General features: G+C 41.0%; 1 protein-coding gene across 2 annotated transcripts in view; it reads left to right on the forward strand.

Moving 5' to 3' along the window:
- The window catches only part of gabbr1a (gamma-aminobutyric acid (GABA) B receptor, 1a), a 91621-nt gene that overhangs the window by 3903 nt on the left and 64304 nt on the right, over positions 1-23414 (forward strand). The window contains exons 1-6 of one of the 2 annotated variants that reach the window (XM_030395074.1): positions 1963-2081; positions 2222-2308; positions 2574-2638; positions 3921-4059; positions 8631-8816; positions 11226-11243. In XM_030395074.1, coding sequence (XP_030250934.1) covers positions 2230-2308; positions 2574-2638; positions 3921-4059; positions 8631-8816; positions 11226-11243 — 487 coding nt within the window. In that variant the 5' untranslated portion in view covers positions 1963-2081; positions 2222-2229. Of the gene's footprint in view, positions 1-1962; positions 2082-2221; positions 2309-2573; positions 2639-3920; positions 4060-8630; positions 8817-11225; positions 11244-23414 lie in introns of those variants that run through there. The other variant, XM_030395073.1, reaches the window with a different exon arrangement.

Consider the following 23414-nt stretch of genomic DNA (forward strand, 5'->3'; position numbering starts at 1 on the left):
TAAAGTTATTGTTCTCACCTGTGCTGCTGTGAAATCGGTCCGTCCTGCCGACAATCACCTCGTACTGCATCCTGTGTTGTCAAACTAATCTCAGTCAGTGTCTCTCAGTCCGTGTCCAATCTCACGTCAGGCAGACGAATCTAGTTGAACTGGGCCGTGTCACCCACAGCAACTCCCCCTGGGACCCGAGGTTCCGGTCCAGACAGCAACTGTAGGGCCGCTGGCTCCACGGCTAACTGAGCCACGAGCTACTTAGCTCACGGTACCTAGCTACAGCCAAGGATAGCTTGCAGCCCGCTATGTTTTTGAAGCCACCGTCAAATTGTGGTTATAATCTACCAATCATAACTTTAAGGCCTTTACACAACAGGGACGTGATGAAAAACTGACGAAAATGCAAAAATAGCTGACTGTGATACTCTGCTCCAATATATAAACTGCACCCTGGTATATTAACACTGGCTCCAGGCCGAGGGTTAGGGTTAGGGTCTCTGAGCTGAATCCTGCACCCCTGAACTCGCTCGGTAGAGGTCGCATTCACAGAGTTCATCCTAGCTGACTGTCCCGGGTCTCCAGTCAGGTCCATTCTGAGGTATCAACATGCTGAAACACCAGAGTTACAAACTCCACAGCAGCTCCCATGTTCTGTCTTCACCAAAGCAGTCTGGTGGATTTGAAGAGATCTCAGGTGGATGTAACAGCTTCATCTCCCTGTTGGTCTGAGCAGGGAGCAAACCAAGTCACCTTCGTCACGCTGTCTTTAAAATTACGTGTCCTTCCTCATATAATACAGTGTGACAACAAACATAATGAGTTGTGACATGTCATGTCTGTTCTGCCCTTCACGATCGGTTGATGCCTTCGGTCGCGGTGCTAAAGCTCAGAAAAATCAACCTCGTTCTGTTCAAAATGACGTTGCTGTTTTTGACGTCTAACATACTCGTGACAAAAAACAGCAAAATACTGACAGATACGAATTCATCACACAAAATAAATCCAACCCAGCTGCCCCCAGGGCTTCCATGTAGTCTGCACTGCCATGTTTCTACAGTAGCCCAGAGTGGACAAAATATTCTGGGCTCCAAACATTTTGTCTTCTCAGGCGCCATCGTAGGAGAGGGTCAGGCGAGGCGTGTTCAGTTGGTTGCAATCAGCATTAAATCTGACAAAGTGACACGCCCAAAACTCCCACGAAACTGTGCAGACGTGTTGCATTGTGGGCAACGTAGGCGCTAGGTTTTTGACACAGAAAAGAATGCGTGGAATTATAAAGACAATGTATCTGATTCTGCTTCATGGATAGGCGTTTTTGTGCATTTTTATATATAATATAGCCAGAGATAAGACATAAAAGGGGATAGAGGGCGAGGCGATGACCTGCAACAAAGAGCAGCAAGTCAGAATCGAACTCCGACTCAGGCATGCTCTACCAGGTGAGCTACCGGGACACCCCCTGCGGCATCGATTTGAATCTTATGAAAAAATAAGACTGTCCGTCGTGACTCTGACAAGGTTACGGGAGTGCAATGCTAAATCGGTCGTCTTTCTAACTTGGCCCAGAGCTTCGCTGCCAGTGAATAGGCGGGGTTCGGTCATTGTGCCTGAAAAAAAAAGCTTTCAACACACCTAAAAAAAAACACCTTTCAGCTTCTGTTACCAGCGTTTTTTACAAGCTGTCCCAGATACCTTTCCACCCTCACATGAAGAACACTCCAAAGCCTATTGAGTGGTGCCGTGGTGTGAAACGTTTCCATGGGCAGCCACTTCGTGAAAAAAAAAAAATATATATATATCAGCCATCAAAAACCTCAGCTGAAACCTTGTATACAGGGCCTTTGAAATTAAGCCAAGCTGGCTCTCAGCTGAGCATGGGCTGTCTGCACTGTAAATACAAATAGAAGCAGGGAGAGGAAAGTGGACTCATCTTGCGGCTCATCCTCTCCGTGCACAGTCAGGCGGGCTGAAACGAAGGCTTTTTTTTTTTTTTTTGCCAAAAAGTTGATGCATCCCTGTTAGAAGGACAGGCTGCAGTGGACTGAAAATGACTGTATCTGAAGACTGTAGCGTGTAGCATTAATACTGTAAGAATGTTTCCTCAGTAATATTTTATTTTTGCCTCTCGTGTTTCCTCTTCTGTCTTCCCCCCCCCCCCAAACCCCTCAATCTCTCTGTCACACTTCCCCACTTTCCCTCTAAAACCTCTCTCTTCTTTCTCTTTCAGATCCAGCGATGGCACGGCTATTGTTTCTGATTGTTCTCTATGCTCTTCCATCCCTTGTCGTGCCCATACATAATTCATCAACTGGAGGTAATTTGTTTGTGTGTGTGTGTGCGGGAGTGTGTCGGCGTGTTTGCTCTGTGTGTGTGTGTTTATAATATGCTTTAATGGACAGAAGAAACTCCGCAGAGATTCCTAAGTGACCCGAATGAAGCGCTGTAATTTGCGCAGCGAGGAAGCTATAGAACCGACAATAGATCACGTTGCCGTAATGCATCTACATTATCTGGGGGCAGAGTTTTCCCTCTCTGCCCTGGTCGTCCTTCATTTTTCTTCCTCTTCTCTTTCTCCTCAGGCTGTGCCATCATCCGGCCTCCCAGGGATGGGGGGATCCGCTACAGAGGCCTGACACAAGAACAGGTAGAGAATGACGTTACTGCGCCGCATCTTAATCACAGAACGTAATCACACTCGCCAAACGAAGCACAGCTCAAACACAGCTGGCGTTGAGATTTCTCTAAATAGAGAAAAGGCAGAATTGGAAATATTAAGGAGCTAACACTCTTTCTGCTAACTGTCGTGTCATTTCCTCCGAACCGAACTGAAAATAGAAAACAGTTTGTCAGGCCGAGGAAGAAAGGTGGTGACATGAAATTAATTTGAATCAGCTGGTGATAATGACTTCTTATGATGTGGGATATTTAAGACGATGATAATGATGGTAGTGATATTTGCTAATGATGTAACGATGGAGGAGGAAGTTGCATCAGTGCATGGAAAACCTCAAATGAAGTCTCAGGGTGGACAGGTTTGGTGCAGACGATCATCTGGTGTCAAAGTCTAAAAAAACTCTAAAAATCTCTATACGGTACATCTTTTTGTTGGATATTTGGTCGAAGGTGTTAATGATGTTCATATGTAGCTTATGTTTGACTTTTGAGTTTGAATTCTTGCAAAAGATGTAAGACATTCTTCTTTTTATCTAGAAACAGTTTGATTGGCCGCGTCCTTTAAGATCTTTTCGTCACAGTGGACTTCCTGATTTATTGCCCGTTTCCCCGCCCAGTGTTGGAGGTTGATTATCTGATCACTTGCATGTGTGTTACCAGGGAGCGGCCTCTATAGCATGAGTGCCTGTGATTCAGTGAGGCGATGAAAGAAAACTTCACATGGAGCCAGAGTGTGCAACACTTTCCTTCTCTCTTTAGTCTGCTGTCAGTGATCGGCACCTCAGCAACGACCTTGGTGTGCGTTACCTTGTCAAACTCTGCACAAACATCATCCTCCACACTGGAGGTCACAAAGCGAAATTTCAAGGGAGGGCGACTTTAAAGCTCACAAGATTGCATTTAATCCTATACTGCAGCAAGAAAACTCAAATCGGGAGGCGGATCGAAGCAGTTTCAAAGTGTAAGATTAAAGCAAAACCTCTGAAACTACGCCCCTCAAATGTGTGGAATCTGATTGCGAGTCACATGCAAGCACGCGCGCAACATGAAAGACGAGAGACGGTGTAATTCAGAGCGTGACGGAACATCAATCCAGACCGCATAGCCATAAAACGTTCTTCCTGTTAGGGCTTTATTGTCACGGCCATATGGTACCAGACATGACTGCACTGAGATGGAAGATGGAAACACTGCTAGAAGAGAGCATCAATCTCATTTTACTGACTGTCTCTGTGTCCGTGTGTCTCTTCCAGATCCGCAGTGTGCAGATCCTGCCCGTGGATTACGAGATCGAGTACATCTGCAGGGGAAACCGGGTGATCGTTGGACCCAAGGTCAGGAAATGTTTACCCAACGGCACATGGACGGACATAGCGCAGCACAGCAGATGTTGTAAGTCCCTTCTGGTCTAATTCTCATCCTCCACACTGTCCTCATCTCATCACAAATGTCCCCTTTCCAGGCAGCTCTTGGCGTATAATAATCAGTTACGTGTTCTGTCTGGTTAATCAACATCAAAATAAAGTCACAGCTCCAGTAAGATGAAACCTCGGTTTGTTTTGACAGCGCATTTCCGCCCCTCCTCGTTTACACTACACACAGAGGAAAGTGTGAAGTACTGTGCAACCTTCACTCTCACTCTCTTTTTAAGATCTGGGAATGGAGGCCTATATGACTAATGTGAAAATCCTAAATGAAGCTCACATGAAATCAAACCAAAGCTTTTGGGCATATTCGTATATGATGCATGTTGTTCAAGGACCATCACTGCGACTGACCAATCGCGTTTCTGTGGAGGAAAAAGACCGACACTGGAGAAACGATCCTTTCTAACGTGTGGCTGACGTTGTGAAAGGTTCCAGTTTAACCACAAGCTCCTTTTCTTAAACCTATCCAAGCATATCGGTTTCCTAAACACCCAACTAAGTCCTGTACTAAACCCATTCAGCCATAACAGCATTAAAACTTTGCTTTTTGTTAATATTATATGTATTAATTCTGCATTAACTTGTCTAGAACTTTGTCATATATTTTGTCGAGTTGTGTAGTTACATTAACAGGCGTGCTGAATCAGTGCCCCGTTTTAAAACATACTTATAAAAAGCTGCTTTTAACAGCAGCTTTAGATGATTTTAGCTTCGTTTTATTATCACGATTATACTTATTTAATTTCCCTGTGTTACACTGAGCCCTGTTTATATGTATGTTAGTGATAACCACCACAATCACTTCCTTTTTTGTGATTCTCTGTTGATGTGATGCGTCTAAAGCACTTTAACTCTGTTTTTAAAGGTGCTATATAAATAAAGTTACTAGTATTATTATCCCAAATGTTTCCAACAGTGTTAAAACTCCACGAGTTTAATCAAATAAGTAACTCGTTGAGTGAGTTTGACAGCAGGAACATTTGTGTTTATTTGCATCACTCGTGCAGTGTTTATCTGCCCCGAGCAGCCAGTTTACTTTACTGTTCACTAGCCGTGAGCTAACGTTGGCGAGCAGCGGCACACACGCCCAGCGTGTGGTTAAATTCAGGGCAATCACCGGTGAATTCAGCAGCTTCTCTGTCTTCTTTTTCCCCCTCTCCTGTCTGCGATGTTGTTCATGAGGTAGAGAACATTTCCCCTCCAGCTGCAGTCGGCAGTCAGCACTACAGCACACAAACAGCTGAGAATGGAGGTCACCTCTGCGGATCGTTGTTGCAGTCAGGAGTGAAGATAAATCCAGTTTTTAATCCCGAAAGTTTAAAAGTAATCCTCCCCTTGGTAAACACTTCCAGATCAGAGCAGAATTTCAAGTAACTCCAGGTGTTTCTTCTCCAGAGAGTCTGGCTCTAATCCGGACTGTAAACAGCCGAGCTGCGACTCTTCACCCCCGCGGTCCGCCCGGTCCTCCACGCTCCACAAACATCTTTTGTTTTGTTTTGACAGAGAGCCCCCTCGCAACAGAAGCTATATAATGTATGGGCGGCTGTGACTCAGAGGTAGAGCCACTGTCTTGTTATCAGAAGGTGGTTGGTTCGATTCCCCTGGTCTGCATGCCAAAGTGTCCTTAGGGCAAGATACAGAACCACAAACTGTCTCCTGATGTGCTGGTTGGCACCTTGCGTGAATGTAGGAATTACTGTGAGTCGCTTTGGACAAAGGCGTCTGCTAAATGCCCTGAAATGGTAACGTTTAAGTTGAGCAACACCAACACGAGTCGCTATGACAACACTATGACATCATAACAGCGAGACTGGTCAGGAGCAACATTAGTTACGATGTTGTCACACCAACACGGCGATATCAGATTCACTTTTCAGATTGTGAACAATTCTTTCAGATTGTGACATCTCCTCATTTTTAAGTCGATGCTGTGAGCTCGTTAGCAAACTGCTGCATATTTACACATCCAGCAGTTACGGAGACACATTTTTATTTATTTGAAGTCGTGTTGCCGTCCAGCTGGCAGCATAAATCCAACATTAACTTTGATTTATTTTTGATCTTGCTCTTTAGCGCTTTCTAGCTACTCATTAACTTTGTCTGTCTGCCGTTTGCTGCTGAACAGGTAGTGTGCTGTGGGATTGCAAAGCTTTAAGGCCTTTTTTTTGCTTTAAATAGTCGCCTGCTGCGGCCAAAAACTGCTCCGTGAGATCAGTGTGAGTGAACCAAAACAGTAAAGTTGAGGGTCGGATGGACAATAATGGGCAGGGGGGGGAATTCAGGTGATATTTCAGTTAGAGCGTCACCTTTCACATTGTTTTCCTACTGTCATTTGATATATGCTGTGATACAAAAATCAAATATAACAGCTTTAAACAATTGCTGTTGTTCCAAAATTAAAAACAATTAGAATTTAGAGGATGTTAAGGAGAGAAGGAGGCAAAATAACCTCAACTCAAAGGTTCACTCACTAGATTTCTAGTAGTTGGGATTATTTCAGTGAAATCCTTCTCTTACTGTACAGGTACTTTGTTTTGTTGTATTCTGGTCTATGAATGGATTTATTTTGCTGTTTCCTATTGATTACTTATCAGCTTTTTCTTGTCTGCGCACTGTGATACCCTCCACAGAGAATAGTTTGGGCTGATGCATGCTGGGTATTGTGCCTGGATGATGTTTTTCTTGTAGCCTCCACAAACTGCTGTAGTTTGTGATATCTGTATTCATTAGTATTAAAGTTATTTTATTGCCTCTACATGCTTTTAATAGGCTTTCAAACCGAAATGCACTTATTGGACTCTGCAGCATGTAATTTCTACTCATCTCACATCTACAGCGCCTCTGCAAATACTGAGAATCAGGCCAGAGATCCAATCAAATCCCTGTTATATCTCTGTTTTTTGTTCTTTCGGTTCACATTTAACATCAGTGGAATTTCTTTTTTTTTCCCAGGAGTGCATTCTCTCATTTTTTTGTGTTTTCTCTGGCTTATGTAAGAGCGCAAGCTGCAATGTGCAGATTGGTGTTTTATTATGTGCTCACATGCTGGAGGGGAGATTCAACAAACTCGGCAGCTAAACAAATTATATTCAAGAGCTTGGCTGTTTTGTCAAGAACAAACCAAGAAAACAATTGCTTAACTCTTTGGCAGCTGTAGCATATCAAGCTAACGTTGCAATTGTGTGGACTTACGTGGTTCTTGCTGGTAACCAACACATAAACTAGTCTTCATCTGGGCCAAAGGAGCTCCCAGGGCAGTTGAGGTTACATTGCAGAGACTATCTGTGTTATGTGAGTTGTGTCTGTTTTGTATTTGTGTTCATCTGTTGGATGTAAATTGTATATTAGCATATGCAAACATTTCACAGAGGTCAAGCTGCTTGAGCGAGAGCAGGCTAATCTCCTCAGCAGCTGATGTTAGCAGCACATTTTCACATTAGCTTTTAACATTTGTATCCTGTTTGTTACATATTGATTTTTCACATAAAGGAGACACGTTGGAGGAATATCATTGACTCATTGTTATACTATAATAGCTCTATGTTTTCTAATTAGCCAGCGGCAATAACCAAAAGAGATCCATGTAATCTATTGCCTTTGCATCTGTGGCAGGAGTTTGTGATCGCTTTGCTCACGGCGCTAATCTTTAATCTGTGAAGTTTAATGACAAATACCTGGAAAAATAACAATAGTTAGCAAATGCTAATGAGCTTAACTAAAGTAAACATGGTAAACATACTATCAGCACATTAACATTGACACTGTGAGTGTGTTAGCTTGCCGCATTAGCATTTAGCTTAAAGCACCACTGTGCCAAAGAAGTAGTAGAGTCTTGCAGAGCTGCTAGCATGGCTGTAGACTAGTTTTAGTTTAGTTAGTTAGAAGTGAAGAAGCCTCTTGGATGAGAAGTTAAACGTCTTACAGAAACTGAAACATTCAGTTGCCTACGATACAGGACTTGGACTTAACATGACCTGGATAACTGAGAACCCTGCTAAGTAAAACAGCATAGACCAGCACCAAAACACAACATATGCTGGTCTTGTAAGTGACTGGTCAGCAGCAAGACTAGCCTTCCTAAGCCGATGCATTTAGAAGCAAAATAAAACAGACATTACCCTCAGGGTTGGTGGAGACCAAAAACAGAGCTAAAAGAAGGTGAATATTGGACTTACATTCATCGTGTGCCATGAAACCGAACCCCAAATGAATGCTAATGTTGCCCTGTTTGCTCTGCTGAATGTGGGCTATAAATAAGCAACATGTCAACATGTGTACCATAAAAGCGTTACAAGTCAACAAGTCAATGTTGCCTTCACAGCTTGGTCAGTTGCACTCAGCGGCCCATAAAGTGAACTATCAAGCTAACCTGCGCTGGTTTTGACAACCAAGAACATTATTTCCTCATCTGAAGCGCATTTTTCCTTTTAGAAATGTTTGTGTGACTGCAACTAAATTCCCCGTTTATGATGATAATACCTTTTTCTAACTGTGTCTTTGTCTCCTTCTCTGTCTCCCTCTCCTCTGTTTTCAAAGTGCTGCTGTGCCCGCGGGTCTGGACTTCCCTGGAGAACGGCCGTGTGACTGTGAAGCCACCCGGGCCGCCGGTCGAAGGGACGGTGCTCCATTACAGCTGCCATGCCGGCTTCATCCTGGAGGGCAGAAACATCAGCCATTGCACTAAACTGGGCAAGTGGGACGCGCCTAAACCCACCTGCCTCTGTGAGTATCCCAGCCAGTGTGACTAAATGAGATTTTACATTAAGCTTCCAATTACAGTAGAATTAAGGAAACGTGGTGTGGTGGGATGTCATTCACTGTCTCAGGTGGCAACACAGACAGTAATTAATGAGATTTACATTAACACTGCAGCCAGTTTAGAGGAAGTGCCAGCAAAAAAAACTTAGTGCACAGCAGCAGCGTTGTAGAAGAGCAAAAGTCAAGATATCATGTTAAAATGTTACTTTAAGGTCGCCCAAATGAATAATATTTGAGGAAAAGGCTGACAGTATCTGAGTATAGAAAGAATCTATACTTAAGTGTTGAAAGTTATTATCTGGCAATAAATGTACAGGTAAAAGTCAATTATACATAAATCTACACATGTGTATTATTGTATAGTACGGGATGGACTGATTTTTGGATCTGATTTTTTTTCTGATTTTCAGAATCAGTGTTTGATTTAGTTTTTTCATTCGAATGGCAATAAAATAAAAATAAAAATGGAATACTTAAGCTCCGATGCAACAGCAATCTGCAAAGTAACTAGGAACTAAAGTTATCAGATAAAATGTAGTGGAGTAAAAAGTAAAATATCCCCCCCTAGAATGTAGTTGAGTGGACGTATGAGGCACATGTACCTCAGAATTGTACTTAATTACAGAACTTGAGTAAATGTACTAAGTTACAATCCAACACTTGCCGTCAGTGAGAGCAAACATTTATGCCACAATGACCTCTTGGCATAAATGATTCTGACATATATGAATAAAATACATCCTAATAAGGAGAAACAAAGAAATGTATTCAACGATTATGATGTTTCTGAAACTGACACTTGTGATTTGTAATGATTTTGACTGAGTGAGTGTCAGGAGGTGGAGAGAGAGACAGAAACGTTTACAATAACAACAATTACTGTAATTTTAATGTTAAAGTATTTTCAGTTTTATCGCAGGTGGCGACCAGCATCAAGGTGCAAACTGCCACCTGCTGTAACAAAGAGACAATGCATATCTACATTTCATCTACATGAAATATTTAAATATCACGATTATCGTCAGTATTGTTACATTGCTACACAAAACTGAATGTCTTTATGCTGATGAGATAAAACAAGCAAAGTAAAGATATCATCTGTGTCTCTAGTAACTATAAAATGCTTTAAAAAAAAAAAAAAAAACTACTCTGACATTTTACAGTCAGAATCTATTTTTCAGTGAATCGAGAAATTTAATTGGTGGGTTAATTTATAGCCCATTTAGATTTATCCAAATATCTGATCATTTATTGGCATAAATAAACTTGGCTATCTGATAAACAGAACACATCCTGTGCCATTTCATCGCATAAACAGGGCTCACTTTGCAGCCTGCCGCACAAAAATGGGAACATAAGGCTTTAAGGATGACAGATAATTACAAACACCTGCTCTCCCAATGGTGAGGCTCGGCTGCTAGGCAGCAAATGATCCAACCAATCAGAGCGTAATCCTCGGAGGCCAGCCTGCACTGTTGGCACAGGCAGGTAAAAAACAAATGATGGGGACAAGTGAAAAAACCTGATGTCCCATACGTCAAAGTGTACACAGGATAAATACTCAATGAATATCATAATGAGAGTGTGAGAGGGTATTTGTGATATCAGCGACACCCAGGAGTGTTCTCGTTTACAACAGTCGGCGTTTTCGACTGTCTGAGGAGATTTGTCCAAATTAGCGCAAATATATGACGAGTGGAGAAAACACACATAGATGAAACGCAGAACTGAAAGAAACGAGATTGCCAACTGGTTATCAGAGGAGTTGTCATGGCAACCAATAAAGTTGCTATGGGAATGGTGGTATTAAAATGGATGAAAGAGGGAATTATCAGCACAGTTGGACCGGGGCGACTGAAAGTAGGCTACTTATTGTGTAATAAAAATTAACCTAGAAGACGTGCACAGGGTTTACAGCTCATTAATATCTGTAAATGATTAGGAATAATGTCCTCTAATCATGTATTATCTCCTATTGTTGTTGTCAGTATAGGATGAGCTACTGTACCTACACTGTAAGACTATATGAGATTTACAGTTGTGTCTATTTTTATGGTCCGGTATCAGAGGATTACATAACATCCATCAGTCACTGCATCCAACCACAGTGCACTTCAAATCACCACAGCGTCTCGTCGCTGCCATCTAGTGGACGGAAATAGTTTAAATTTTGAGCTTCACTGCACCAAATCTTTCTAAATTTGACGTTACACAGGTGAATAATTTATTTGAGAACAACCTGGATTTTGTATTCCTAGCTGTCCCTTTTTTAATGCTGCAGCAAAGTGCTATGTCTCTGGTTACCTGCTCTGTTTACATCTGAATTTATATTTTCTAATCTTTTGTCCTTCTTTTTGTGTTTGCCGGCCAAAGATGACAGAAACTACACAGGTAAGAATTTCGTATTCTTATTATCATGTATTACTATACCATGTTATTTACTGTGACATGGACGTACAGATGCCAGATTACACTGACTTAACTACAGCAGACGATCTGTTAATTACCAGCAGGGTTGAGGGAACTGGTTCGATTCATTCAACTGACTCTTCTGTTTCATTTGGACCTGGTCTGGACTACAGATTCTAACTTTCACAAAAACTCAGTAAGATAAAGAACCAATAAGTCATGCTCACATGATACTAAACATACAGTTGATGTGGGGAAAGATTTATCAGTAATGAACTTATTACGTATAATATTTATCAGAAAACTATAATAATAAACACATTACAGTTCATTCCTCCACCAAGGCCCAAAAGCCCCCTTAATTTCAACCAAGCCTGATTAAATAAAACATTTAAATAGAATTTTTATTTGGATCTGCATCAATTTATCAGAAATTGATTATGACAAAAATGTCCATGATGTCCTGTCTCACATTGTTAAAGAAAGTGAGAAAAAGTGATCGATGTCCACATTCAGGACCTATAGATGACTGAAATTGCCAAAATCAGAAAGAAATGAATAAATAAATATTCTATTAAAAGCCAATAATTAATATATATATAAAAATGTGACATAAAAAGGTATTTCTGCTTTAATTTTGTGTTGTATTTATTCACCTTTGTATCAATTCAATATTTACTTTCTTATATAATTAATTAATGTATTAATTTCTAAATGTATTTATTTATGTATTACTTATTTTATTTCTCTATGCTTTTTTTATTTTACTTTTCTGTATGCATTTCTGTTTCATTATCCACATTTTATTAATTGACCCATTTACATATTTCTTTATTTATATCTGATTTCAGCAGTTTCAGTCCCCACAGAGTCCCGCCCCCCTTCTAAGTTTTCTAGAAATTAGGGATGTGCAATCTGGATTTTTTTCAGCTGATAGGATAACAAATAATCACCTGACTCTCGTGGCTGATACTGATAAAAAAAACAGATAATAGAAATAATTTTATGCTTTCTTTATGCACACCTGAGTGTAAGAAAGGCTGAGATATAGTGAGCAAAGATGGTTTATTTGATAATGCATTGCTGTGATAAGATTTTATGGTTAAACGTGAACTTGACTTCTTCCCTCATGCTGTGTTGTCCACACCAGTGATGACACGTGTGGCTCTACACATTCTGCACTTGTTATGTCAACAAAAGCATTCTGTCTTTGAATTATCGGCTATAATTTCTTTATCTACCGATAACCGATGATGTAAATGTTCCATCATTAGGCCGATGATGTATCCGTTCCAAATATATCGTGCATCCCTTGCATCAGTCCTTTCAGTGTTGTGTAACCCAACCAACAAAAGGACATTTTCAAAAGTCATCGGCCCAGAAAATAATCAGAATTTAATAAATAGATCTTCGCTCTATTTATTAAATTCTGCCTCACATAAATCCTTCAGCTGCAACACGTACTGTCGCCACAAGAGGGCAGCAGCAGCTCATGGCAGCAACATCCCCGCCTGTAACCGAGGGTTTAAAATCCCCTGCTGGCAAAAATCGTGTAGGAAAGTAAATTCCTTCTGTGAAAAAACTTGTCCAATTAAATATTTTCCTTCGGTGAGAAACAGGATTACAGTTTTAATTGTGTTTGACGTTGTTACTCAGTTAAAGAAATTAGTTTTCATATCTAATATCACAGCACCGACATATTACAGGGGCTCCCTCCGCTCCTCCTCAGCTCATAACGCCACCAACATTATTTTTTCAAATCCCAGAGCATCGAGCAAATCCTTCTTTTATGAATCAAAGCGCTGAAAAAGAACATTAGGGCTATTTAATTTGCATCATTAGCGTGGTAGCATTTTCAACTCACCCAAACGAACCCCCTTTATGTCTGTAGTTCGTTTTATATCCCAAGTGTTAATGAATATTGTGTGTACTTATTGGTTTGTCGCTTATCGTTTTTGCTCTGCTCCTGCTATCTTCCAAGACTACAAGGGGTTTTTTTTTCAAACTCGATAATTTAAATCCATGTGGTGATTCCAAACTAAAGAACGACAGAGAGATGAAGCTACCACCGTTAATTCATCCTTTACTAATGCAGAGGGACCTCATGATTTGTGATTACCTTATTTAAGATAAGCGTTTTGTTTTTTCACTTAAAAGTATGTCCACTAACAAAAGGTGTGCGTCGTCTCTGTGGTGCAAAGAAAAAATGTTTCTTGCTTCAAAGTATAAGCTATGTTTAAGAGCCCTTTCATGAGTTTTAAAGGGGCTCTGTGTCAAAGTTTATGTATGTATGAATCACTTTTCATTCGAGCAGTTCGTTACGTGACGTGAAAATGAGACCATCCCCAAACTTCTGGACAATTTGTTCAAAGCAACTTCATGTAGTAATCCGTATTCTGAGATATGGCGCCCCCCAAACGTGCAACACAACTGTCGTAAATTCACAACCCAGGTTTTTTGTAACAGTTCATCCGATGCGATGTGACGTTACGTGCAGACGACAAACAAAGCTCGGTCTCGAAGTAAACGCGCACGCTCAGTAGGCAAGTGTGTCACACACAGCTGTAACCTCAACCAGAGACACGTGATGCTAACACCCTTTAACAGCTTTAACATGCCAACGACCAGTGGCGTGCACAGACTTTATGAAGGGCAGGGGCGAAAAGAAAGGCACTTTAGTGCATGTTTTGGCTCCCAAGAGGGCACTTTAGCGTGCGTTTTTCAACAATTGGGCCACAATGGGGAGTGACTGCCCTGCCTGACCCAACCTTGTGAACAAAAACTTGCGAGCTGACAACTTTGCTAACGAGGCCAAACATCATGCAACTGCGACAACGCAGAAGAAAAAAATAATAATCTGAAACTCGGTCGCCGTCTATTGCCGTCTCTTCCATTTTCCCTCCGTCATCGTCACCTCTGTCATGGTGTCTGTGGAGGCTGATGAGCCCGGGTCGTCCACCCAACAGTTCAGAGCTGCAGTCACAGGATGCATTCATGAAACTTCTTAAATCATACATGGTTGCGGCAGAGCAGCCTCAAGACATTCTTTGCAGAAAATATGATCCAGTTTCACCAAAAATCAGTGATGGTTGGTGCTGTGTGTGATGCGCTATAGATACCATTCACCCTATTTCAAATCCTTGAGACATTAAAAATGATTTTGAAGCCGTTATTCTGAAGTAAAATAGTTTCATAATGCTGCTTTAAGTTCTTTAAAGCTGCTGGTCTGTGGTCAGATTTTCCCCCGACAGGCAGGGATGTGACTTCCAGCACAACGCAGACGTTCCACGGAGCCCATTTAAAAACTAATTTGACGATTATAGGGGTAATGGCCGGGATAATCGTGACATAAAATGATCATATCGTCCCATGCCTGCTCACCATGCGGGCATCAATATAATCAGGTGTGGAACAGTCTGCTCACGTAGCCCAGTCCATCCTACATGCAGCTCTATTAGAACTGTGGGTCTAATGCTGCGAGGGTAAAACTGCACGAGTTTGCAGCAGGTCATTTCTGCAAATGAGCTGATGAGCTACACCAGCCTTCCCTGGGATGGAAAAAAAAAGAGAGGGGGGGGTCAAAACATCTACAAGTGCAGCCATTTTATCTGATCCCCGGCACAGGATGATGAATACATGTGTTACTGTTGCAGGATGGCTCACCCTCTTGCACAGTTATGTCACCACATTAGGAATTGGCCAGATATTGAATCATACGCTCGCTACAATCCTTGGAAGGCTCACAACACTGCAGCGTTACAGTAATGAATTAGGCACAGACCCGTTCTCGCCTTTCATGAGCCAAACACTGTTCGCACACAGACAAAGACGCAGCGTGCAACTCTGAGCTCGATGTATAGTTTTTACCAAACTGATCCCACGAAGTTACAGATGAAAACTTTTTTTTTTTCCAAATGTCACAGACTGACTTGACGAACGCCTGATTAACAACGCAGCGGAGAACTCTGTTTCCTCAAATAGAAATTTCCATCTACTGTCACAACACTGACCTCCTTCTGGCTCTGCTCCCTCGCTCTCCACTCCATGTGCCATCACCACCCACTTACTGCCTCCTCAGCGGGAGAAAGGTTAATACCCTGCTCCTGTCTGTGTCTGCTCTACCTTGTGTGTGTGTGTGTGTGTGTGTGTGTGTGTGCCGCACACACATATATATGCAGCAGGATCTCTAGTTTCAGTTTCCTCCTGGTACAGTATAACAAAACCACACATAGACAGTGAATACAAACAACATACGAAGCTAACACAGCTGCTGTACGTGTGCACCAGGGCTGGGCAATACATCAATATCATCATGTTATCGTGTTATGAGACTATATAGTGTTACATCTTGGTAATTGCTATATTGAGATACGGCATTAAGTGTTGTTTCTCCCCGATTTTGAAATTAAAGTGATGTAATTTAATGAACGTCCCAGACTGTTCTACTTGCCTTGGCCCCTTAATCATTATATCTACATTACTGATGATTGCTGATCAAATATCTGATTGTGTTAACATTATTCAAGCCATCCCTACAATATTGTCGCAATATCGATATTTAGGTATCTGGGCAAAAACAGTCCTAGTGTTAATGAAGGTGAGGTAATGCGGTGATTTAGAATATCAAAATATATCAGAATCAGAATTAGAATTCCTTTATTTTCCCGCAAACGGGGACATTTCTTTGCCTCAGCAGCCAAAGGACAGCAATATTAATAACAATAGTAAAAAATAAACAATATTATAAAAAGGTAAGAAATAGAATAGACTCTTATATACATATTAACATATCGTACAATATGAACATGTAGTTGTAAACTGTGTGGCAGTGTATTGTTATTAACAAATAATAAATATGGGTATTAAAACATTGTCCAGATATGTTGTGTATCACAATATTATTTAAAGGCATCACATCAGCCAGCCATATTGTGTATAAACATACGTATATGGAAAATATAGAGAAGATAATACTTAATTATTCTGTGCTTGCATGTGCAGAAAAAGGAGACATTCAAGCACATTTACACAGGAACACAATACAGCTACATTAAAGGGTCACCATTTTTTTTGGTTCTTGAAAGCGAGGACTACATCAGTGTTACATATAAAGGGATAGACCGATTCAGTATTTTTCTGGTTATCAGTATCAGTGTTTATTCTGTCGGATTTCCTGTAAAATAAATTAATTCAAAAATTGCTGATGGCTCTGACGCAGCATCCTCTCACAGGATGTCCCGCCCACCAACACTATCTGATTGGTTACGCGTCACAATTAATAGCCTGTAAACAATAAAACGAACTGAACCCGAAAGTAGCTCGTAAATTAATTCATCGAATGAATGCGGCGGAGATGAAGTTTAAAGTAGCAGGAAATGGAAATACTCGAGTAAAGTGTCTGAAAATTGTGCTTGACACAAAGATTTTTAACACAGGTGAATATTTGTCCCAGATTTGTCCTCAGCCTACCTGATTTCTAATAATCAGTATCATTATTGGCCTTGAAATGTCAATGACTTCTTTATTTGAAATATTACCCAATGTTGTTCAAACAGGAATAAAAACTGCATTTTTTTAAAGACTAATTTGGACACGGACTCAAAATAAGATACCGTTAAACATTATCAAGGCAGATGAAGGATCATTTGTGTGTTTTGAAAAGTTTTGTTAACAACATTGGAGTTTTGTGGCACAGAGGAATAAGATAAATCAGACTTGGGCAGCACAAAGTATTAGTAGCAGCACAGCTGGATTCATTCAAACATGGCCGACAGTGACAGAGAGGACTGGCGGGTCTATTTGGCGTGATGTCTAATGAAGCATCCTTTTAAAAGATGGGTTTTATCATTAGAAGGGCAGATTTAGAGACGTGGGGGCAAGAGGCAAACACCGTCTCTGATGCTGGCAGTAGTAGAAGAAATATTCACTTATTTTCTGAAGTAAATCTATAGTAAAAGTATTTATAGAGTACAGTCGAAGTCCTGCATTCAAATGTATACTTAAAGTGAAGCATGAAAGAGGCATTATCAGCACAATGTACTCAAATGTACTTAACATCTGTTCCAGTGGAGCTTTCAATTGTAATATAATGCTGGAACGTTTCATAAATCAGTAAAACATTGTGTTGTAGTTATATTTTGTAAGTGAAGTAACTAGTGACATTTCGCTGTCATGTTAACATAGCAGTATTTGTTCCTTCTGAAGTAGAAGTACACAGTAAGTGAGTCGAATCCAGCTGGGTTGCATATTTTGTACATGCTGTGGCGCTTTAGTGACAAAATTCAATATTTTTCATATCCAAACATCATAATAAATTTAAAGCTGTTGGAGCCCTTTTTGTTTGGGCCCCGGGCAGTCGCCTGCCTTGCCTCATGGTGAAGTCTGTTCCTGATCATTAGGATTTATAAATGTGACGTGTGTTACCTGCACAGCGTCACGTGATGTTGTCACAACATACAGCCAGGCGTCGGGAGCAGGTGCTGTGAGCGTCGGGGTTTCCCCAAGAAAGTGGAGCTGAGAATTAAAACGGCGATCGACCTCGTTGGATTTATCTGCACCGCCCACCTGAAGGGAATGTGAATTTGAGCCTTGCCCATGGCAGTAATGGATTTTTTAAAGCCGACGAATACTTAAAAAAATTCTAAAATCGACATAGCAGAAGGTTTTCCTTTTTCACAGCTATATTGATAATAATATACACATTGGTTGCCAAATGATGCTACAGAGTTATGCCCTAGTGAACAATGAACTTATTATTCTTAACTCCCCTCTACAATGATACTCAGGCATGATGTATTACTCTAATAACTGCGCCGCTGCAGAGAGCTGGAAACAAGGTAGTGTGTAGTGTGCTGCTGCCGGACAAATTATGTAATGATGATATTGTATCAAAGTTACAGCTTTTTTACTGCGTGATGAACTGTATTTTCCGAGCAACGCTGGCCAGCAGTTATGCTGCTATAAATTGCGATTCCAATAATACTGTGATGTCTTAATGAGGCTTAAGTTTTTTTTTTTTCACCATCTGCTTCTACGAGCGGACGCAAAGAATGGACTTTGAAATCCTCTTGGACCAAAGTCTGATCTCTGCACGACGAACGTGACTCCAGTCCAGTCAGCGCTGTGGAAAATCCGTACGTCGACACAATATCAGCGTCTGGGGAATCAGAGCAGTCACACAATATATTTGCCATTTCCACAATGATTTGGACCGCGCCGTGAATACGACGTGCTCTGCAGGTGGAGGACGGCGTAATCTGCTGATTTGTGTTAAAAAGGGGAACATTCAACACATTATTTTGGCTGTAACACATCTGCAGAGCGAGAAACAGGCCATTATTCTGAAGGATGCCCAGTGTGCAGACTGCAGACACACAAACATACAGAACAAGACCCCTCATTAAAGCGGCTCAGCAACATGTTACCGCACTCGTGTCTCCATTGCATCTTTTCCGGGCTGTGCCGCCGCTAATGTCTTCTCCGAATGTGACATTTGCCACCACGGGGGTTGTTAACGCCGTACTACCCCGATGCCAGTGCGTCTTGCCTGCGCCGGCTGCAGGCTTGCGGAGCGAAACAGCACATAAAGTTCACGGCTGAATAATTGATAGTGCGTTGGATGGGTCACGGGGTGGCAGCGAGGATGAGGAGGTGGAAGTGGAAGGCAAATGCCAGCAGATGATCACTACACTCACCTCAGCCTGTGAGGGCTTGTTAGCAGCTGAATAGCTCTCTGCTACATGGAGATATCCAGATAATGAGATTTGGGTAATGAACCGAGGTTACGTAATAGTCATATTCCATCGCCTAACTACAGAGGGTTTTTTAATTTAGACTGGAGAAATAATGGTCTTCTTCTCAATTGCTGCGATAACTTATTTTCAAAGGGGAACTTTAACAACAACATTACACTGCAATTAGAGCGCTTACACAAGAAGTGCGGGAACGCGAGCAAAAAGCGGGATAAAAACACAGTCAATAATCCAGATGGGCTCCGCTGAAGATGGGATAAAGTTTTGTTGCCGCGACAATAACTTTCTGTTTTTCTCTTTTTTCCTTTCTAACGAGTCGTTAACCTCTGGCTACAGCGTCCCTCAAAAGGATTCGTCGATATCAAATGATGTTCGCAGACGCATCTCTGAAAAACATCACAAGTTCATTTCAGAGAAGGACGTAAATGAAAAGCAGCCGTGCGAAAGGCTGAAAGGCCATTGTGCGCGATTTTATAGCCGTGTGTGTGTGTGTGTGTGTGTGTGCAACGTTGCATGTCTTTGTGCGTCAAGGACGTGAACAGAGGGCTCAAACAGGTGTGCAGGGAGTCCAGTCTCTCCCTGATCTACAGTAACTACATCACTGTTTCCACTCTTGAAATGAAAGCAAATAAAATCAGCCGTGATTGATACGCCTGCCACATTTTTTGCTGATTTCTCGAGGCAGCCTCTGTAGCATTTTATAGACTTGGCCGATGGAGGGGAGGCAGAAATGAAATGGTCTATGGATTAGCAGAGGTGGTTACAGAGCACAGTTGCACACCGCTTGTGTGCGCTGGCCCAGCAAGCATGGAGTTATTGATTAGCAGGTCACAAAGCATCGAGGTATCTAGGTTAAGACCGGGCTAAATGTGATTAAAACACCAGAGGCAGTCCAGGCACTCCAAATGAGAAAAAAATGTCAAAATGAGGAAGGAAATATTAAAAACCCTTTATTATAGTAGCTTTTTAAATGATTTAGCCACTATTATAAAAGCTTTTTAATATTTCCTTCCCAGCAGGAAAGGTCATTACGTGATTGACTCTTGATTTTTGGGGCCAGACTGTCGTGCTGGTTGTGTTGGAGCCAATGGGAGATTTGCGGAGAAACTCACTAAAACCCAACATAACTCCCTCGTACGACTTCTAACGAAGTAACGCCTCCAGAAGATGAAAGAACAAAACTTCAGAGAGTCGGTTAACCACTGATTTTTTTTTTTACCCCAAATGATTGACAGGTTGATAAGATTGTGATCAAACGGGGAAGGTCCGACGGATTTCTGCTCACGAGACTGCAGTTACACCGCAAACAGGAGCCTTTCTTACACAAAGACGTGGAACGAACGATGTGCCGATAAAGAAATCAGTTATTGGATGTAGATATGTTGGGTTTTCATGTGTTTCTCCATGTACCTCCCATTGACTTCAACACAGCTGACACCACAATCTGGCACCAAAGCCGGATTCAGTGACGTAAATACCGTTCCTTCTCTTTCTCCTTGGTTTTGACTGAGTGCCTGGATTGCCTCTGGTTTTTGGAAGCACTCTTTCTCCCATTTTCCAAAAGCACCCGACACAATTTGAAGCTTTTATAAGTCAGAATCTGCCGCCTGTCAAATTCATATTCCAAACTAACCTGGGGGGGCGGCATATGGAAAAAAATCCCAGTCCCTCCCAGAGAAAGACGGTGAATATGGTCAGCTTCGTACCTGCACAACATCCAACAGTGTGAGCAGGTTGGCATGTTTCCCCTCAGAGCACCCCTGTGCCTCAGTGCAGCCTCACAGAGCGGCTAGCATGGCTGCAGATTTATAATGCTGCTCTACTTTTTACTGCGCTACCACCGCTGCTGCGACACACACAGCACATTACCAGCTGCATTTACTCTCCCTGTGACCTGCATCTACTCAGAGCATCTTCAGCTCTACGCAATGGCTTTGTTTTATTCCGTACGTTTTACACACTGGATTTTTTTAACCTTGCGTTCATATCAAAGTCGGATCTCTTATTACCGGACTACCCCGTTAATTCATTAGGCATGCTGCACCTTGATTAATATGTATCTATATTCAGTTGGTTGCAGTGGTCTCATTAGATGCCATGTTCAAGGATTGTAGTGCAATTAGTTTAAACGGGTCAAATATAACTACAAACATGTTAATTAATCAATTAGTCTATGCTTAGATATATTTATTTAATGAAGCAGCAACCTAAAAAGATTTTTCCGTGCCTCTCCCAGTAGAGTGCAGCTGAATAAGATGCTTCGCAGCACTTCAGCAAACGTCAAACGGAAGAAAAGGACTCAAACACACTGATTAAGTTGCAAAAAGAGGATAGTTTCAACACTACTGTGTCTGCGTCCGAGCCAGAGACATTAAGCAAACACATATAGCTGTACAACTGCCATTGGATAATTGATTGAGCAGGAATCAAAATCTATTGGATAATAGATCCGAGAGTGGGAGTTGCCATAGTCAATATCCAAGTGCCTACCTCCATTCATTATAATCACATCAGAGCACAGCTATACTGTAGTTTAAAGTAACAAGAAGAAATGTTTTTATATGTCTCCAGAGTTGAAACGCTTCTCTGTTTATATTTGTTTGTAAGTTTTTTTTAAAAATTAAATTGGCTTGACTTGGTATTTTTGCACCATTAATGGCTGCAAGTCAATCAGCGTGGCCTTGTTCCTTTGTTATCTTTTTAAATTAACTTTTAATTTACAAAAAAAGCCCAAACATAATCTTGTTTTTCGGCTTCTCAATTTTGACATTTGTGACATTTAATAGACGTGTTTATTGGATTAATAGAAAAAAAGGATAAACAGATAATTCAATTATGAAAAAATCATTACCGAGCCAGAAATTTAAAGACCTATGATGCTTTTTTTTCCTTTCCTTCAGTGTTTTACACGTGTTCTTGTGCATGTAAAAGGTCAAGACCACCAACAGAAGCACCTCTTTCCCACAAAACACACCGCTCTGAAACGCCTCATCAGTATTCCAGTCTTTAATTCGGTGACATCACACGACACCCCATCTGCATAATTTATGTCCAACAGCCAGTTTGGCACAGAAGAATTAATTTAGCACAGCTGCTCTGTTGTTGTTAGCGGTGCTGGCTCAGGCGTTTGTGAGCTGACCAATCAGAGCAGACTGGGTATTCAGGAGGAGGGGCCTTAAAGAGACAGGAGCTAAAACAAGAGGGGGAATACAGAGCAGCAGCACTGGACAGTATGAGAAAACCGATGTGTTTGTCGAGCATTAAAACATGTAAATCTGTTCAAGTAGTAACTCAAAATAAAATTATGAACCTGAAAATGAGCATAATATGTCTACATTAAATACACTACTTGAAGAATTAGTTTAATTTTACATAAACATTGTATTTTTCAAGATAATTTGGCCTAGTTTATATGTCGAGCCATTAATATTAGTTTAATGTTATTGTTGATTGTTGACTGACAATATATTTTCAAATAGTGTTATATTAGTCAAAAAAATCAGAGGTTTTGCACTTTTATAAAAGCAGAAATATTTATTTTTTCCATAATTGGATAAACAAGTTGCTCTCAGAAGAAAATAATAATAATAACAATTCTTCCCTAATACTACAAACTGCACTTTTAACTGAGAAAATAAGTCACAGATTAATCGACAGTGAAAATAAGAAAAACAGTGGGACAGATTTGCGCATTACATTATTGCTCTCAACATCAGTTTGATTATTTTTTGTTAACCATCAATCAATCGATCAATCATCGATCAATATAAGAGATCACTGATGTTGTGATGGATATTGATTTTCCCCATGTGCTCAGCTGCCTGCAAAAAACGAATTTAATGTTTACTTGCAGAAAACTAATCTGTCTCTCTGAGTATTGAATAGTTTTTTAAGTTGGCCTTTAACCCTGATGAGGTCATTATGTAGTTTTGGAGAAGAAATTAAAAGTCAGAGTTTTAATATTTACAATGTTAATGAGCTAATAATACAAGGCTGAACATTTTTATTGTTTCCATAACTGAATAAACAAGCTGTTCTCAGAGGAAAGGTCCCCAGAACACTGTTTGAAGCTAGAAAAGGTGGCAGGGTCCGCCACATAAAAACAAAACAAAACAGTATGAAATTGTGTCGTCCTTCAAGTCAAGTATACGCTGTACGTTTTCAGCCCGTTTTGACCTGATTTTTGAACCGCACGACTCATTTTAGAGAATTTCAGCTTCGTCGGGCGTCGTTAGCCGTACAGTGTAGAACAGAGAGCAAGGACCAAACATAGCTAACATTAGCATCTGAAAACGCCATGGCAACACGACGATGGACAGAAAGTACAGAGAAAAAAGTCAGTCATGAGAACAAAGATAGTTTGTTTGTTTTGTTTGTTTAGGCACAAAGAAATCTAAAGTCA

The sequence above is a fragment of the Sparus aurata genome, chromosome 17 (assembly GCF_900880675.1).
Source record: "Sparus aurata chromosome 17, fSpaAur1.1, whole genome shotgun sequence".
Classification (NCBI taxonomy): Eukaryota; Metazoa; Chordata; class Actinopteri; order Spariformes; family Sparidae; genus Sparus; species Sparus aurata.